The 21,051-nt window shown below is 30.6% G+C and overlaps 1 protein-coding gene across 7 annotated transcripts in view; it reads right to left on the reverse strand.

Annotated features, from left to right (window-relative positions):
* LOC134725390 (dual 3',5'-cyclic-AMP and -GMP phosphodiesterase 11-like) overlaps nt 1–21,051 on the reverse strand; it is a 94,115-nt gene that overhangs the window by 17,841 nt on the left and 55,223 nt on the right. For all 7 annotated transcript variants that reach the window (XM_063589177.1, XM_063589180.1, XM_063589179.1 and 4 more), the window contains 6 exons: nt 18,901–18,964; nt 17,531–17,578; nt 9,045–9,188; nt 4,551–4,694; nt 3,980–4,126; nt 285–392 (listed from right to left, as the gene is read on the reverse strand). In XM_063589177.1, coding sequence (XP_063445247.1) covers nt 285–392; nt 3,980–4,126; nt 4,551–4,694; nt 9,045–9,188; nt 17,531–17,578; nt 18,901–18,964 — 655 coding nt within the window. The remainder of the gene's footprint in view (nt 1–284; nt 393–3,979; nt 4,127–4,550; nt 4,695–9,044; nt 9,189–17,530; nt 17,579–18,900; nt 18,965–21,051) is intronic.

Consider the following 21,051-nt stretch of genomic DNA (forward strand, 5'->3'; position numbering starts at 1 on the left):
GAACGCATTACCTTATACTCATACTCGGAGCATACAAACTGGCAATGAAAGCCCATGTCCTCTACATTGACATAGCATATCTACTGCTTCTACAAATATTGACCATATAAAACACTGCTCTGGCTACTTAGTAATAATACTGAGACATTAAAAAAGCATTCAAAGCATAATTGTGCCAAAGATGATTGCTCTATGCTTACATAATCACTATAAGAATTTTTAATGTTAATTCCATGTGACAACAATGGCTTTAAAATATAATGGCTGCAACTTTAAAAAATTACCCTGAGCATACAAAACATTGTCTGTGCCACATTGAAAGCATGCCTCCAGTTATGATATGTCACATTCCGGTAATTCTTCTTCACACTCAATAACCATCGACATAATGTCTATAAAGAAAGAAAAAGGTAAGAATAAATGCATTATATAAAATTGTTATCAAGAATTTATTTTAAAACTGTTTTTATTTTTGTGGGTATCAACTGTCTTGGATTCAAGAAATCTTGCGGTTTTGCATATATCTGCATTCAAGCCTTTAGAAATTTTATAATTTTTTGAAAATCTGAGTTTGTTGGTTTACCCACCCTTCACCTGAACTAATGAAACCAAGACAAATTGGTATCCAACGAATATTAATGAATCCACAGATTTTTTATTTACTGATGCTGCAGCAAGTAAAATTGAGAAAGGAAATGGGAAATGTGTCAAAGAGACAACAACCCGACCATAGAACAGACAACAGCAGAAGGTCACCAACAAGTCTACTATGCAGCGAAAAATTCCCACACCCGGATGGGTCCTTCAGCTGGCCCCTAAACAAATATACTAGTTCAGTGGTAATGAACACCAAACTAAACTTCAAATTGTACACAATAAACTAAAATTAAAAATAGTACAAGACTAACAAAGGCAAGAGGCTCCTGACTTGGGACAGGTGCAAAAAAGCGGCAGGGTTAAACATGTTTGTGAGATCTCAACCCTCCCCCTATACCTCTAGCTAATGCAGAAAAGTAAATGCATAACAATATGCACATTAAAATTTAGTTCAACAGAAGTCCAAGTCTACAGGACTAATTTATCACTCTCTCTTTAAAATCAAGGAATATATGGTCAAGTAAAAATACATGTGAAAATCTTTTTACCCCAGACCTCAGGCTATTATTGGTTACTTTATTTGATACACATTGTGAAATGAAAATTTTCTGTTTCTGCAATGTACATCTTGTGAGAGTACAAAAAGGCAATGGAAAGAAAGTTTTACTCATTTGTTTTTTCTTGACTGCAGATAATCCTGTTTATGCTGTCTTGACTAAAGCATTTTCTTAACTTTAGAGCCTGTGTCGCTCACCTTGGTTTTTGTGAATATTAAACAAAGGAAGCAGATGGATTCATGAAAAATTGTGTTTTGGTGGTGGTGATGTGTAAGTACATCTTACTTTACTAAACAGTCTTGCTCCTTACAATTCTCTCTATCTATAATGAACTTGACCCAGTAGTTTAAGTGGAAAATGTTAATAAAAATTGACAAATTTTATGAAAATTGTTAAAATTGACAATAAAGTACAATAACTCTTTAGGGGGTCAATTGACCATTTCGGTCATGTTGACTTATTTGTAAATCTTACTTTGCTGAACATTATTGCTGTTTACAGTTTATCTTTATCTATAATAATATTCAAGATAATAACCAAAATAGGCAAAATTCCTTAAAATTACCGATTCAGGGGCAGCAACCCAACAACCGGTTGTCTGATTCATCTGAAAGTTTCTGGGCAGATAGATTTGACCTTCATAACAATTTAACCCGATCAGATTTGCTCTAAATGCTTTGGTTTTTGAGTTAAAAGCCAAAAACTGCATTTTACCCCTATGTATTAATTTTAGCTGTGGCAGCCATCTTGATTAGATGGCCTGGTCATCAGACACATTTTTTAAACTAGATACCCTAATGATGATTGTGGCCAAGTTTGGATTAAATTGGCCCAGTTGTTTCAGAGGAGAAGATTTTTGTAAAAGATAAAGATTTACGAAAAATGGTTAAAAATTGACTATAAAGGGCAATTACTCCTAAAGGGGTCAACTGACCATTTCGGTCGTGTTGACTTATTTGTAGATCTTACTTTGCTGAACATTATTGCTGTTTACAGTTTATCTCTATCTATAATAATATTAAAGATAATAACCAAAAACAGCAAAATTTCCTTAAAATTACCAACTCAGGGGCAGTAACCCAACAACGGGTTGTCTGATTCTTCTGAAAATTTCAGGGCAGATAGATCATGACCTGATAAACAATTTTTCACCATGTCAGATTTGCTCTAACTGCTTTGGTTTTTGAGTTATAAGCCATCTTGGTTGGTTGGCCGGGTCACTGGACACATATTTTACACTAGATACCCCAATGATGATTGTGGCTAAATTTGGTTGAATTTGTCCCAGTAGTTTCAGAGGAGAAGTTTTTTGTAAAAGTCAACGATGCCGGACGCCAAGTGATGGGAAAAGCTCACTTGGCCCTTTTGGCCAGGTGAGCTAAAAATAAAACACATTCAAGAGATAGAATTATGTGGTGATCTGATGAGACAAGCCCTTTTCAATTGATTTTTTCTTCTTTTCATATTGCATTGTAACACTGACCCCAAGTTATAGGGAGGGTTCAGCTTGCACATAGATTATTAACCCCACCAGTTTTTAGTTAACATGACTTTTATTTTTCTATCTAATGTTATTAGTCTATTCAAGCCATAAATTTTAATCTGTTTCACATCTTGTTGTCCAATGGATCTTGTATTGCTTATTATACAATTTGGGTTGGCTCAATGTTGAAGGTTGTACTATGACCTGATGTAGTAAATATCCTTATCAACTGGTCTTGAGTGATAGTTTTTTCTTTGGCAATCTTACTGCTTCTCCTTATTCTTATATAAATCTTGCACAATAGTTTTAACGAATTTGTACAAAAACAAAAATAAAGACAGACATGTTGATTGATATCATTTTATAAAAAATGTCAAGTTTAGAAATTTATGTGTGAGAAAACTTATGTAGGTTACCTATTTAATGTCTTTAGAAATAAAAATTTACAATCCTAAAGTTAATTTATTCTGAGAATATGGTTTAACCATCACTTAAATAAACTCTTGAAATGGATTTAAATATTAAATCACCATGTTAGGTTGACTATTTAAATGTAACAATATTGAAGCATTTATAAATATGATCGAGAATGAAAAATGGAAATATTCAGTTATATTTAATCTGTTATGTAGTAACAATGAACTTAATGGGGTTTTTATATTTCACAAGTATGGAGAATTCCTAAAGCAGCAAAGTTCAATAACCAATATCTGGTATCTCAAGGTTACTTTTACAATAAACCTGTCTGATTACCATAAGCGTACTTAATTTGTTTTTTCAAGTTTTTCAGAGGAATATGAATAAATGCTAGCCGCATTCATCAACATGTTTCAGGACACACAGTGCTAATAAAATTTGTTTACATCTTGATTTCTTTAATACGCAATACTTTTCTAAGTTTAATAAAATATATAAAAACAGTTTTACAATAAAAAGTACTTGTGAAAATTTGTATGTGTAAGTTTAATACATGACGCACTATAAGAGACTCTTAATTCTTTTGCAAAATACTATGTTATTTGGAATCTTCACAGTGATAATGGTTCATGTTTCTTGTCAAATTGTTTATATCCCCTTGAGCTTATAAGGCATAGAAGGTAAAGGGCAAACATAGAATGAGTCTATATCCCCTGTGAAGCCCAAATAACAATGATATTTATAACACTGAAGTGTCCTGCTTTGAACATTAATTACCATTCTGATTTTTGTTTTTTATGCAAATTTTTAAAGTAAATTGGCTCATTTACACTGTTTTCAAATCAAATTGCATGACTAGCCAGATATTTCACTCCATTATAAATTTTATCTGTATATAATTGAACACTGATGATTGAATACTTGCCTCATAGTTAATTCTGAATTTGTCCACTAAATTGAGATCTTGGAACATTCTGATACTAGCTTTCAGTGTGTCATCATCGTCAAGATTAAAATCTATGAATGAGTAATCTAATAAACCATATTCCTGAGATGTGAGTATGGGCATTTTCTAAAAAAGAAAAAACAAACATTTTTAAGCTATTAGTATAAAGATTTTCTGAAAAATAGACCATTCTCAAAGCTGTAAGTATGTTTTTTTCAAGATTTATAAGCCATATGCTTTGGCTGTTAAGGTTTAGCAATATGTTAAAAAAAATAGGCCTTAAAATGTTTTTGGTTATAATGTGTCTTTGTGTTTCTGTCTGCTTAATGTGTAATCCACATCTTCTTTTTTTCAATTTCATTCAGAAAATTTCATATTATAGTTTTTATTTTTGAAAACTCTGACTAGAATTGCAACTACAATGCTTGGTAGATTGAGTGTTTTAAGTCCAACTAGTACACACATTTCATGCATACTCTGGATGGAAATACTAAATAAAATAGTTTGACCACTCTCATTTTCATAATATTCATGTTTTTTTAATACTTACTGTTAATCTCTTGGCATCATCTGCTGGTGCTGACGCATGATAGGACAAACACTCCAGTGCCACTTGTTGCTTAGCAACAGCTCTCATTACTTTCTCATACATTTGTGTATTGTCTATACCCATACCACAAAATATTGCAAAGGCCTGAAATCAGAAAAATACAATATTTAATGCAGGATTTTTTAAAAGAGAGGCGAAATATACTAGCCATGACCAGATTATGTATAAAAAATGTAGGTTTCTTAAACCCGAAAACTTCAGTTCGCAGATGGTAAAGAGATATATATTTACACACCATTTGAAGGCATTTTCCTCTTTGACCTTGATCTTCTGTTCCTACCCTGTGTAATTCTTTCACATAAATTTGCTTTTGTAATCTTTGTAAATGAAAACATACATATTCATTGTTATGACAACATATGAACTTACATATGTTTTCTACACAGCCAACCATTAGCCATACCCAATAAAGATACCAAGGTCAAGGACAGAGCCCACCCATTGAGTCATTGACAAATCATGAAATGCCAAAAAGTTATCTTACAAACAGAAAAAAGATATGATCCAAATACTTCTATAAAGTTTTAATTTAAAGCTTTGAAAACTTTTTAAAACTCTCCTAGCACTCTGGCTTCCCCAACCAATAAATCATGACCTCCACAATATAGCACAATAGGGTTGAAAGTGGCATTAAACACCATACATTAATCAAAAACTTTGAAATAAAAACTAATATGTAATGGTTTCAAGCAGTATAATTTCATGAAACTTGACTATAATCCAAAGAAGGAACTCAAATAAGAAGTTAATAAGAAAAAACAAATGGATTGACAGACCAATGGAAAAAGATCATTTACCACTACCCCATACTTCTGGGCACATTATAAAAATAATCACAAAATGTTTCCAAGGTAAGATGAGTCAAGAACAATAGTTTGTTTCAAAAGGAACCAACTGAATCTGATGGAATTTCCCAGCATTTTAGGATTTTCCAGGACGCGTAGGATTATTAGTACTTTCTATTTTCTTTGTGTGATAAAAAAAGGCCTGAAACATGCTCTTATCAAAGTTTTCTCTATACATAGAAATTTTATGAATAAAGATATTGGAAATTAAAAATGATATCGGAAGTTATATTGAAACTTGATTGCTCCCTCTAGCCCACCTCTTCTGAATCTTATTAAAAACTTCAATGAACCTGAATTGACTAGAGAGTACATATTTAATTTAATCCCTTTAACATGATCTAATAAAGTACCCCATAACACTATAGCTGATCTTCTTAAAGAAAAGGAAGATGACATTCTCAAAGCTTTCACAAGCAATTGGACAAACACAGCACTGTAAACCTGATTTTAACACGAAACGGTCAAATCACCTGTAGATGTAACATAGAAAGCCCATTTAAAACCAGATAGCATGTTATTATAGTAGGAAGAACAGAAAATTGGTAAGGTTATTTAGGGTAATATTGAATTTTTAAACAATAGTTTAAAAGTCAATCAATCTTTGCATACTAAGAAAAACATGTAGAAAATCTTTTTGTACACAGTAAACTTAGATATTTTATGGAAAAGAAAATTCTGTTGAAAACATCATAGTATTATTTCATGTTCTTTCACAAAATGCTTATACAAACAGTATGGCTACATAACTAAGAAAAAACAAGGTACAAAAGTTTTTATTTGAAAGGCTATAGTTGTTACATTTTGGCTCTAAATGACATAAAAAAGAATGGTTGAACATTCTGAGATTTTTTAAATAACATGATGTATTTGCTCCTATTATCAAGTCTACTCAAAGTTTTAACCTAAACATCCATACTGTGAGTGTTTCGGGGAATTAAATTTTGTCTAAATTCTTACTACCCATAGCTAATTCAGACCTGTGACCAAATTGTCTAGTCAGAACATGATATTTGAAATTTTTAACTGGACGTTTTAGGGGAATATTTTTATCAAAAAAGGAAAAGATGGAACTTTTAATGAGAGGAAGGGATAAGGGCTCCAGCAAGAAGAATCTTAAGTATTTCAAAATCATTATCAAACTTGTTCAGTCCATGATAAAAGCCATACTATAAAATTTAGGACCTATAAAAGGGTGGATCCAGCCAATCTTTAATAGGGGGTTTCAAGTCATAGATTCCCAACCAAAAGCATTGATTGTCCAACCCCAGAACCCCCCTGGATCCACTACTCTTTAAAAAGTGATTGAAAAAAACGTTATAATTGAACATCCTGATACCATTAAAGTTAACTCAATGGGATCCTCAAATCTAACTTCCAGAATCAATATGGCTGAATGCTGTTTAATCTGATCAGCCTAGGTTTATATCAATAATCACAGTTGATAAGTCCTTAATTGGGCTAAAGATCAAATGGCTTATATATGTAACGGAAATTATAGACGATGTCAAAAGAGATATAAATGATGGCCATGATTTTACCATAAGGTATTCTGCAACTGTTTTAATGAGCATCATAATGGTAAACTAACTGTAATGATTTAATAAGCTTCTTTTCTTGTAGTGACTCCCTTTATTCAAATAGGACAGAATGTAATATATTCCCGCTATTAAATTATTTTGTTTAGTAGCTTTATTTAGTGTATTTAATAACTAATTTTACAATAGCTCAAAACTAAATTATAAACATCCAGTAGAAGTCCATAAATTACAGGAAAAACAGAAGTAAAATGAAATATTTTTAGTAAAAAATATGCTTTTTTAATAAAAAAATTATGCTCTAGTTTACATTTTTTACAGTTGAAAGGATCAACAACAAAAAGTCTTAAAGAAAGGTTGTTTAATTTGTCATATTGATTATACTAGTAATTCGTTCTTTTGTTAGTGGGTTATATTTCTATTGGAGTGATGACTCATTAGGGATGAAAAGCCTAACAAAACAGTGATTTGTTTTTAATATGTCACTTTGGTTTATAATTAGTTTGATTTTAACACCAAAACATATTTTTTTCAATAAACAACTAGAAGCGGAATGAAACAATTCTGTAAAGACTCATGCCATACTACAATGTTAGCTGTACGACATTTTGCATTATAGAAATATTAACTATATCTAAAAATGTCAAAGAAAATGGAACAATTCAATTAATGGAAATAAATCAGAGGGACAATATGATCAACTAAACATCATCCCAAAACTCCTTAACCAATAAAAGATCTAAATAGATAAATCAGACCTCAGTGGTATTATATAATATAGATGCGAAATATAGACAGTTATAGAACATTGCTCCGGCAAATATCACTTATTCAGACAAATTCTTCTGCAGTGAATGGATTGAAAGGAGAATGAGGACAAAGGGAAGTATAAGTATGTCACTCAGTTGTATAAATATGATGAAGAAACAAAAAAGAAAAAACTGAGAATGGAAATGGGGAATATGTCAAAGAGACAACAACCCAACAAAAGAGCAGATGACAGTCTAAGTCTACCAATGAGTCTTCAATGAAGGGTTTACATCAAAATTTGCATAAATGTCTGTCTAATCCCCTACATCCAGCTCAAAGTTAATGAGTGATTTGTGCATACATGAATTTCAAAAAGCATTTTAAGTTGTAACTAACACAAAAGAAACTAGCCAGGCCCATAGCCAGGAATTTCCAGGGGGGGTATTTGGACTCACGAACTCGACTTTAACAGTCACAATTCGAACAGAGTGTTGACTTTAACAGTGCTTATTTGTTTTCAAAGGGGGGGTCATCCCAACCCCTCAAACCCCCTAGCTACGGGTATACTAGCATAATTTTTCTTTGTTAATTTGAGAATGGAAATGCATTAGCAACAAACAAAAGTATAATACTATCATCTTACTAGTGGGAGTTCACGGATAATGAGAGTAATGAAGTTTTGATGTACAATTCAATGCATCAATGATTTAAGAAAGAAGTAAGTTAAGGAAGAGTTTAAAATTACCCAGATACATTGAAATTCAAATAACTGTACCACTTCTACAGAAAACATGTTAATATAACATATTTTTTCATGTTTTTCCCAAGCAAGTAAATAAAATATTTGTTTGATGGTCGCTACAAAAATACATCAAAAAACTTTGGACCAGGAAAACTTTGATAGTGATGATGGACCTTAAAAGATGACACCAGGAAAGTGAAAAGCTAACCAATGTTTTGTTATATTGATATTTATCTGTCCCCAACAAATACAAGATGATATTACAGATACATAAAACCAATTTATACTACTATGTATAATCACAATAACATCACAACTAAGGTGACAAATTAATCTGAACAGAAGTTACAATGCAGAAAATAATGGGTCTATGACCATATACAACAGCATTTTTTCCATCCTTTCATTAAAGATTTACACATGAACTTAATATCATGAAAGAGACTCAACTATCTTTCTGCATTTCTGAAAAAAAAATACTGACAACTGTCATTGAATAATCCTTAAATGACTTTTTAATGAGAATACTAAAAACTCCATTTTTATCGGAAATAATTACCTCAAAGAGATTCTGATCATTTTTGTTGAATGATGACCCGTCAAGTTTGTTGATGAGTTGTGCCACACCAATGACACGACCCTGAGCATTTTTAATTGGCATACAAAGTATTGATTTGGTCTTGTACTTAGTTTCCTCGTCAACCTGAAAAAAAAACATAAAAAGACAACTATAATATTACTTGTTAAAATTACTATTTCTGTTTGATCCATAAATGAATTGGTTATTTAATATTAAAGTATTACTCATTCAGTCACTTAGGGTGGATTTTTCTTTGCATTGAGCTCCTTTCTACCTGCAGAAATCATAAAGAGAAAAACAATCTGTATATTTTTAAAATTGGTCTATTTTTTTCTTCCAAAAATTTGCTGCAACTTTAGCCTGTGGTACAATTTATATGAAAAAAGATTGATTTTCTATTGCAATCAGAGTACAAAATAAATTTGAGGTAGGTTCATAGTCTCATTACTATATACTGTAAATTCAAAACTTATTTACACTTTTGGTATTTAGCTGAAATTATCCTAATATTGCTAGAATTCAATGGGGGTAACATGCACTTTCCTGCAGTCATATGTAAAACTATAAGACATAAAAAAAGATAAAGAGGATAATTTATATTTCATCACCAGTTCACAAGAGACAAAAGTATTCTTTTCATATATGATATGTACTTTTAATAGAAATCTGATAAATATCAAACAGTGTATATTACATTAACCTGAGACAGATCGCTGTGGATGTGTACTATAAACAGCTTGGACAGAAGATGTTGACATTAATCTAGTCAAATTCAATATAATTCAGTTTTTTTGGAAAGGGATCTTTTTTTTTCAATTTCCGATATATGTCTGTTTTAAACTCTATCCATCTGTCCCGCTGTATGTGATTGTACTTTATAGACGAATATTCTATTGCATATAACATAGGATTTTAAACTTGCTATACATGTGCTTAACGTTGAATATAATCAATGCTTCTGGAATGTCTGAAATCATATATGTGAAAACTTTTATTTTTGTTCCAAAAAACATTTCACTTTAAAAAAAAGGTTTGCAAATTAATTAATCTTTAATTATATGATTTTTTTTTATGCTTAAAATGGGAGCAAACGATTAATTTCATTTCCCAAAAGTTGGTAAATATTTGAAGAAAAGCCAAAAATAGGCTGTGGAAACAATGCATTAAATTTAGATTGTTAAGTGTTACAGTTCATTTTTAGGATACTTAGGAACAAGCAATTACTATTATACTTGAAAATTCCACCTATATAAAATATAAACAGCAGAAGACAACTTGAGTGGGGAAAAGGTCATTATTGAGAACCAGATGAAAATTTTCTATCTATTCATCACATGTATTGTTCAATTTATATAAATTTTTGTCAATTGGATTGTTCCATTGAAAAAAACACAATAGCTATTGTGCTCTATTGATTTCTGACAATTTTTTTTTAGCATTGTTCCTATTGAAATTTGCATTTTTTTTTCGTTCACTTTTTAAGGATACAATTAAGAAAGCCTTTATCAAAATATCATAATTTTCATTTTTTTTTGTTGAACACAATTTTTGTTTGTCAGATATCAATAGAGAACAATAGCTATTGTTTTTATTCAAGCATTTAGGACTTCTACCTTTAGAAATATAAAGCTTTGTACAAACAGTTACACAGCCCAAGATTTCACCCCTATGTCTTACATTATGTGAAGAAAACTTGCATGTGAGAAAGAAAAGAACTTAATTATTACTGAACTATGTAATTACAACAAATAAAATAACTTCATCTGACTACATCCTTAAGACACAGTTAAAAATGTTTACCATTGGCATACAGAGACAGATGTAGGACAGAAAGACACAGGACAAAAAGTCACAATTCATTTTTTCTGATTTTTTTCTTTGAATAAAAAATGCTTATTTCTACCAGATTATTTTTGTATTTTCCTTGAACTATTGCATATAAACTAATTTTTTTAAACAAAATTTATCCAAAAAATATCAAAGATGATCAAATCATTGTTAAAAAATAATAATAATAATAATAATAATAATAAATTCTTTATTTAAAGAGGGTAAACACAGTTAGTTACAATCACTAATCTTCCCTGAGGCCCTCATATACATGTATGCAATACAAGTAAAAACAAAATGGTAATAATAAAAGAAAAAAGCAATCATACAACATATAAACACAATTGTATAGACATAATAGTTCAGTGTACATGTACCATGATTAAAAGATATAAAACAGTTAAATATCGCATGTAGTAAATAGACCTAGTATATACAAATCATTAAAATCATACATTCTAAGAGTAATACAATGTGGTTGCAATCATTTCAGACTGAATATTGGGACTGTCTCAAGTATTGTTTTATAATTTGTTTAAAAGAATAAGTGTTTTGCACTTTACGCATTTCATAAGGTAGTCCGTTCCATAAAACTGATCCAGAATAAGCAAAAGATTTTTTAAACAGTTCAGTTTTTGGCTTTGGAACTATCAAATTACCTTGAGTAACACCCCTTAAAGCATAAGGATTACTTACAGATATAAGTTGAAACTTTTGAATTAGGTACTGTGGTGCTTCTTTCCGCATACATTTAAATAGCAATAAATATTTATGGTATTTGATTCTGTTTTCTACTGTCATCCAACCAAGTTTTTTAAATAAGGGGGCTGATGGGGATAATGGGTCTGCATCAAGAATTAATCTTGCTGCTCTTTTTTGAAGTTTTAATATTCTTACTATCCCTTCATTTTTACATTCTCCCCAAATAATACAGCAGTAATCGATGAGAGGCAGAATATACCCATTATAATATGCTTTCCTGGCATTAATATCTAAAAATTTCTTTAATTTAGAAAGAAGGTATATTCTTGATGAAATGCTAGCACAAATTTGATCAATTTGGTTTTTCCAGCTAAGTGTGCTGTCAATTTTAACACCTAATAATTTCTCACATGATGAATTTTGTAGTGTTTCTGAATTTATTACTAAATTTGGTTGAAAAGATTGGGTTGATAACTTCTGACTTGTTCCAGTAACCAAACATTTAGTTTTTTTGGTATTGATGAACATATTATTCATTTTGCACCATTCTTCAACTTTGCATAAATCTTCTTGAACATCATCATGTAAATTTTCTATACTTTTCCCTGATTTATGAAGAGTAGTATCATCAGCATACAAGTCTGTTTTACAATTTTTAATGCACAGGGGAAGGTCATTTATAAATAAGACAAATAATAGAGGACCTAGTATAGATCCTTGGGGGACACCAAATTTCACATCTTTTTTATCAGAATTAACATTGCAAATGTTTACTTGCTGTGTTCTATTACTTAGGTATGACCTGAAAAAACCTACTGCAGACTCACTGAATCCATAAATAGCAAGCTTTAAGCAAAGAATGTCATGATCTACAAGATCAAATGCCTTTTTAAAGTCTAACAGTATTGCTAAGTTAAGATTACCATCATTCATTTCTTTCAGCCATTTGTCAATGATATCAATAAGTGCAGTTTGACAAGAATGATGTGGCCTAAAACCTGATTGTGTAGGATGTAAAAGTTTAAATTTAGACAAGTACTTATACATGTTATTTGAGACATGCCTTTCTAATACTTTTGATAAAGATGGAAGTACAGAAATTGGCCTGTAATTTGTTGCTAAAACCTTATCCCCATCTTTGTAAACTGGTGTTACCTTAGCATTTTTCAGTAATGAGGGGTAGATACCAGTATCTATCATTCTGTTGAATATATATGTGAGAGGAGAGGCAATACATGGAGCACTTATTTTAAGGATTTGCGGTCCAATATTATCAGTTCCTGATGATTTATTTACATCAAGTTTAATTAACTCATCAAATAGCTCATTTATCTTTATTGGTGGTATGGTAAATTTCTCATGTTTTTGTTGTTTTAATTGATTTTTAATAAATTTGCTTAGATTATTGAAATCTGCCTTGTCAATAGATGTAATGTCCCTTTGCTCTCTTAGTTCTTCAGCACAGGAAGTAAAAAAGGTATTAAAAGTATCTGCTATAGATTTTTTATCATTTGTTGTTGTATTGTTCTCATCTGTAGCTAACTCATGTGGGGATTTTTTAAACTTTGGATTCAAGCTATGAAGGCATTTCCATAAAGATTTTGAGTCCTTCTATAGAGTCTTTTACCATGTTTTTATAATAGTTCTTTTTTTAATTCTCTATTATTTGTTTAGTTTTATTTCTCCAAAATCTATATTCACTCCACAATCCAAGTGCATTGTATTTATCCCTCATGTTCCTAGCATATATAATTTCACTATTATACCAATCAGGTTGCCTATCCTTTTTAACTCTCTTTTCAACAACAGGAGCATGTTTATCTAAAACTTTGTTCAACATATCATAAAATAGTTGGAGACAAACAGAAGGGTTGTCTTCAAATTCAATTTTATAAAATGGTGTACTTTGTAGGTCTAAAAGAAATTCATTTTGATCAAATTTTTTGAAATTCCTGTATGTGATTGTACTGTGTGAATTCTTTTTGTCTTTATTAACTTCTTTCCTTGTTAAACAAATAGGATAATGGTCACTAATTGCTAATTTACAGACATGTGATTCCTGTACCTTATCTAGATTACTGACATAGATATGATCAATCAATGTACTGGTATCCTTTGTGACCCTTGTAGCATCTACAATCAATTGTTGAAGATTGAATGTTTCTAAAACATTCAACCATTTTTGAGGAGGTTTGCTTGGTGCTTTAAAATTCATATTAAAATCCCCCAATAATATAATATCTGAATTAATGGTCACTGCCATTCCTAGTTCTTTTTCAAAATCATCAATCCAATCTATTGTTGACTTTGGAGGTCTGTACACAAAACATAGTAAAAATGATTTTTTATAATCTGGTTTTACCTCAAACCACATTGTTTCAAATGGCTTCATGGTGCCAAGAAATCTTTCTTTTGCATAATTAAATTGGATAAATCTTCATTTTTCAAGTATAATGACACATTTCCTAAACTTTAATATGAATATTTGTATTAAAAAGTAAATATTTCAAGATATTTCTCTTATTAACAATTGCCAACAGATTATTTGTGACTTTTCATCCTACCAAATTTGTGACTTTGTGTCCTGTGACTCTTTGTCCTGTGACTTTCTGTTCATTTACCACAGAGACATAGCATAACATGAACTTCGAAGCATCTCCTTCTTTGACACATATTAGCAAGACCTTTCAGTTCAACTGTTGTGCAAGTACAGACCTATACAAGACTCTTAATGTCTGTTATGTCAAAACTTCCGTCCAATTTACTAGATCAGCTGATTGGAACTGTGATAGATTAGACAAATAAAGATTACATAGACTAACAAGTGCTGACTACTGATGTGTCAGCTGACATTCTATAGAAGACAATTTAATAACAAATGTCTATTGGTCAGTGGTACTTAAAAGCTATTAAAACAGGGCAACTATTTATAGTTATTTTTTTTATAATTGATGCTGACATTTAAAAAGTAGAGTTTTTTATTGCTATATATTTGGTCATGACATTTTCAGCAAATCTTAATTGAGGAAGACCATGAAGTCAACATTTCCAGCTTGTTCTTAATGACGAAGAATGTCTAGAAAGTGGAAAAATCTCAAACTATACCATATAATATTATGTTCTAGACCATATTGATAAAAAAAAAATCAATAGAAATGCTTATAAAAATTTAAAATCAATCAGAAATAAATGCTTCATTTTGTCTTTGAAATTACATTTAAACTCAAAGAGAATATTCATTTTTTTTTGGTTTTATTTTAAAAAGCTGTTTTTGAAATTTATAATTCATTGATGTTATATCTACTGATAAAGTATTTAGTATAGTTGTCAAAAATGTTGATAAAAACCATCAATTAAATCATTCTATTTCATTAAACAGAATTTTTTACTAATGGATAAAATTATCAATTGATTTGAATTGAATCCCATAAAGCCCTCATTTTAAAATTCTGCAAGTCACACTAAGTGTATGCTAAAAATTGCCTAAATATAAACAGCTATTAAAAATCCCAAACAAGAACAATTAAGATAACACTTCCATATAAATATTACAATTTTGAACAATACAATGTTTTTAATTTACTGCAAATCCTCTTAGGTTGGTACTTTGTATCTTTTGTCTTAATGTTGAGAGTTTTTGTGCTTTGTGCCATTCTGAACAGTCCAGCCATTTTCAATTGATTTTTACAGTTTGTTCTTATGTTGTGATGTTACACCACTGTCCATGGTTACAGTACAGTTGATCCCAAACATGTTTAGCCTAAATATATATTTCCCATCTTATTTTGTTTTTCAAAAACTTGCAGCTGCTACTCGCTTAGTAAAGTGTCATGAGAGCAATATTTAGACAGAACAAAACTTCTGTCTTTCTTTTTTTGTTTGGACATTCTCATAAATAAAACAGACAGTGATATACACAATGACAGATTCTTCTGTAAATTGTCTGAACAGAATTCAATTTCATTAATATAACAGTCGCTACTGAAAATGCACTTTCTTTTCTTAGAAGCAAATTGTTAAACAAATGTCAAAAGTCAAGCTGTATGATAGACATACAATGAAATAGGATGTTAACTTTATATGGGAAATAAAACTGCTATAACATCTGATATATCTACTGAATGTCATAAATATTGTGTAATAGGGGGAAATATCTGTTTTATTATGTAATGTCAGACTTTTACAACAATAAAGTATACAATGGCAGAAGATAATATGTAATCATGCTTAATGTTAAAAAACTTTATTGACAAGCTTTTTCCTTTATATTCTACTTTACAGCCTTCATCTGTAATACAAGAATACTTTTTTGCAATCTGTTGAAATGTTTATTGCCAGCACTCTAATTTACTTATAACATTAGTAATGTGAGAGAGAGTTATAGTCAACTGTTTATTCAATAAACTGTAACAGTTTTAAACATTTTAAACAGAAAAAAAACCCTATAATTATAAAACAATGCCATAAACTCTTGATATGAAACATGAGGATAAATATTAAATAATTTCACTCTCTGTAGTAAATCATGATTTAAGTTTAATATATGCAGAAATTTCTCTCCAGAATCTCCCATAAAAAATTTAGATTAAAAAGAACATGGGCATCACCGAAAAATATTTCAGATACAGGCGGCACAGAAAATGTATAAGAAAAGGCCTGTTGTTGAACTTTTTTTCACATTAGCCCTTCCAACCCCATATTTTGACATTGTTCTGGATATCCATCTATCCATTCATCTATCAAGACAGATTGGCAGACAGGGTGACAGACAGACAGCCATCATTCATCAATCTTTCTAGGAAGACACACAGACAGATATTGCTATATCTGTTCTGCCACTTTGTAGCAAGGAAGAGATTTGTTATGCTTGGCTCATTGAAATTATTGAAAAGCTTTTTAATCAGAGGAATTAAGGGTGAGCACAAGCTTCTATAATTTATATTGCTTTTTACAATGTGAAAATTAAGTTGCATTGAGTATCATGCTCTAAATATACAAGCTTCATTCTGTCTTTAATTAGCATTGTCTTCTTTGACCATAAATAGAATAAAGGCAATTCTATAAATTTTACAAGCAGGCTTTTTCCAATTCCAAATATGAGTTAGATTAAATTAATAAAAAATATCTGAAAAGCCTTTACAAAATAAAACTGAATAGAATCAGGCTGAATTCAAAACGTTACAGCAATCCTATTTAGTATTGATAAAAGCGACTGACATTTTGATTATTTTTTTTCAGTTTTTATTGTCAATTGACAAAGTATTAGTAAACAGAAAGAGTTGTGCAATGAAATTGATATATAACTTTCCTGGTACAACTCTACATTAAACCAAAGACCAAATTTTAAAAGATTCATATGTATCAATGTTTATTAGTTGCAATTATCAATTGTGTCCAGGGCCATAATAAATAATAGGTTTGTTTGCCAAAACACTACCTACCCAGAAAAAAGCTGCCTACTCAAATTCTTTTATTGTCCTGATTTGAAGAAGTTTTTTTTTAATCAAATAGGCCTGAAGACTAATAAACATCTGAAAAAAAAAGAAAATGCCTACCTACCTACCCACTGTCTCAACCTTTGGGTAGGGTTTGGGCAAACTTTTTTAAAGTGTGGCCCAAATCGTTTCAGAGGAGAAGAATATTAATAAAATTAATGAAAACATCAGACACCAAGTGTGGGCAAAGCTCAGAGTGATTTAAAAAGTAGGTTTTATAGCAGAGGGCCCCACATTTGTTGCAACACACATTATGCCTATATGGTTAATTTAAAGACATTTTACAAGTCGGAATCCGAGGGTTACCTTGTTGGTGGGCCAAACATTTTCAAAATCGTGGATTCCAATCTGAAGCTCACATGCATGATCCAAATGAACATGATGAGTTAAAAATTTCAATACGATAGCAACTATGTGTAACAATTTTAAAATACCTACTTTTGGATCAAATCTTTTATCTTTGTATGCATCTGGTATTTTTAAAGTCTAAAAATAGAGAGAAAAAAAGATATCATCGAATAATCTTAAAACTGATGAAAGCAAATGATCATTTGTAAAATTCTTCTGATAATAATACATCAATCTGTCCAGAAGTTTGCTATAAATGTTTTGTTTTCAGTTGCCAGTGAAATTACATAACAACAGCTTTACATGGCACTGCAAGGGTAAACATTATTTAAAGATAGTACATCTCTCCTTCATTTCTAGTTCAACATATTTTTTCAACTTTGTTCTGGTCTTATATCAAGACTTTTCATCAAAATATTTGTTTAATGACATCTGCTCATATACAGAAATAATTCTACCTCCTGTGATTGCAGGTGCTTGGTCGTAATGTAATTAATCAGTGTAGTTATATTGATCAATTTCTTCAATTTGTGTCTAACATATAAAAGTACATAGCTAAAAGTTCATTTAGATTTTTAGTAAATATGCTATGTTAACAGAAATATCTAATTGAAGTGCTACCGAAATCTTCTTATTTTAGAGAACTGCATGAACTGCATCTGTAATTTTGTTTTCTTAGAAATTACAGAATAACTTGCAGACATTTTCTAATGAATATTCATGGGTATACTCCATTGACATTCAGGACAATTTAGTTCTTTTGTTGTTATATTGTTACTTGGTTGCTGTCTCATTAATGTATATTCCATTGATTATTCCAAGATTTTCGTTTGTCAACTTTTTCAAAGGATAAGTCACATTCAATAAATTACTGAAAATATCAACTCACTGCACTCCTTGTTTTACCTTTACCATGCAAAAAAAATCAAGTAATCATCCAAAGTCACTGTTTTATAGCTGACTTTGCGATATGGGCTTTTCTCATTGCTGAAGGCCGTACGGTGACCTACAGTTGTTAATTTCTGTGTCATTTGTGCTCTTGTGGAGAGTTGTCTCCATTTCCAATTCTAACACATATTCTTTTTTATATCCAGGAAACAATTTTTCCAAAGTATTTCTATTTTGAAAAAAAAAGACCTTTTTATGCAATGAAGATCAAGTAATCATATGGGACACTAATATTTCCATATATTTTTTTTATTTTTAGAAACAGTGACCTTGACCTGTGACCCAAACATCAATAGAGCGGCTCTTATGCCTTCCCAGTAACGGAAAAAAGTATGAGAGGAATAAAATGAAACAACAAATCCTCAAAATTGACACTTTTGGCAAGATATGACTAACTTTGGAGCAACATCTTGCCCACCAACTAATAACTGATTACTCTTTTGCATTTTATATGCATGGTAAAACAATAGTTGTATGACAGTGGATACATATAAAACAAGGTTACATTTTACCTGTCCGGTAGCTGCCACATGACCAGAAATACCAATATGGATAGGAAAACGAGGTTCTGCTGGCCTGAAATAAATAAACAAATAAAATAAAATATCAAGATTTACTTTTATCGACAAATAATGTAGTTTCCTAAATGCTGGTTTCCTCCTTATCCCTTGGTCATTTTAGGGCCTTTAACAGAATTTAACAGTATTTAAATTTTCCTAACAATTCAAGTAAAGTGACCTACATACAGTTGCATTTACATCATTTGGACTCATGATGACAGTACTTTGACCTAGTATAATGGTAACTTTTACAAATTGTGATATGGGTGGAGAGTTGTCTCATTAGCACTTGTACCACATCTTCTTATATCTAATAGCAGGGGTTAAATGTGCTGTAGTACAATAGGAACTTTTTAACAGCATAAAAATCAACCATACTTAACCATCATGTTCTAGAAGCAGTACAAACAATATGTTTCTTACAATTACTGGCATCACACTGAAGCCTCAATGACAAACAAATTAATAAATAGCTTAATGGTTTTGCTTATCAGTTATGTATCTTAAACTAACACATTTAAAATCACTATTTGCCAATAAAAGTTAAACTGTACAAATATACTATAGGCTTTTTTTTCAAAATCAATTCTCGTTAATCAATAAACAGTTTGTCTTCTATATGTTATAGAACCCTAGTTAATTTGTATTTAATAGGCAGATAATAGGGTTGAGCTGTCTGGTACATTTAGATAACTGCTATTTATTGACATGTCCCCATAATGTATCAAGCTTGCTGTTGACACTTAAACCAAAGACTAGGATAAAAACGTGAGAGCAAATATAACCTTATCTATATTTAAACCTAATTGACGTGCAGATCAAATAATTGACACTATTTTTGAAGAGAAAAAAAATTTGAATAAAAAAGCCATGTAATATATAATCTCATCCTGACAAAAAAGACTCTAACAATAAGCTTTTTGGTCTTACTTATCAGTCATTTTGTCTCAAGATTGGCAAAATCAATAAAAAAAAATCCACTTAACCTAACTTGATTTGTGTATCATTGTGATATTCAATCAGTGTCAAGATTAGCAAGGACGTTCCACAACAATATTATCATAGAATACAGATGCAGTCAATTCCAAGGATAAATCTACCATTTTATAAGATTGTGATTTAAAAAAAAATGTTCACTGTACAGAATTTAGTTACAAATTGCAGAATCCTAAAAGACTATCATGATCATACCAGACATTACATGATTGACGATTTTATCTATTACAAATTTTCATGTAAACAATTAAAAGATACTATGGTGTCAAGCACAAATCATGTGTCAATGAAAAACAAACAACTCCATGGCAGGAGGAAATAAGATAGAAAGACAATTATCAGTTAACAAAATGATACCAATAAACTAAAGACTGAGCAACACAAACTCTAGTGAAACTACTTGGTGAACTGTCAATACTCTGCGAAGGTAAATGATGCTTATGACTTAAGATCTCAAATGTTATTAACTGGAGTGACATGATAAAGAGAAATGTAGACAATGTTGTAAAAATAACAAATTGAGCTTGTTTGTGATAACTCTAGCACAGACATCTTTTAAAAATGATCTACTAATTCATGATGGCGTCAATACAAATTTTCGAGAAATGAATCGCATGATCTCAAATTTGCTGTCAAGTTGTCAAGTACTCTTGATTAATTGTCAATTAACACATTAACTTCTACTAAGATACATCCAATGATTTCATTATTTTGGATTTTTTTTAGATTTGGTATATTTGATATTTTTGTATGCTCTTAATGTATCTACTATACTTTTTGTGTTAATTAACAAAGGATTGTAACTCTTATAAGGGTCACTTGACAACTCCTGCTCAGTTGACTTATTTGTAGATCTTATATGAGAAATTAACTAGCTATTTTATATAAATTTATAATATTTCTATTATAGTTTTTGCCAAAACACAAGAAAACTTTTTCACAATTTCTTTCCATCTATTGTAGTTTCTGCCAATAAAATTGCTTTGCTGTAGTTCTGCAAGAGGAATTTTAAATTCAATAGCCATCAATAAATGGAAATCTTCTTTACAAATTTAAAGAATATACCATTGAACAAATGTATTAAGCAAAACCATATTTGTGATCCAG

This window comes from Mytilus trossulus, chromosome 7, assembly GCF_036588685.1.
Source record: "Mytilus trossulus isolate FHL-02 chromosome 7, PNRI_Mtr1.1.1.hap1, whole genome shotgun sequence".
Classification (NCBI taxonomy): Eukaryota; Metazoa; Mollusca; class Bivalvia; order Mytilida; family Mytilidae; genus Mytilus; species Mytilus trossulus.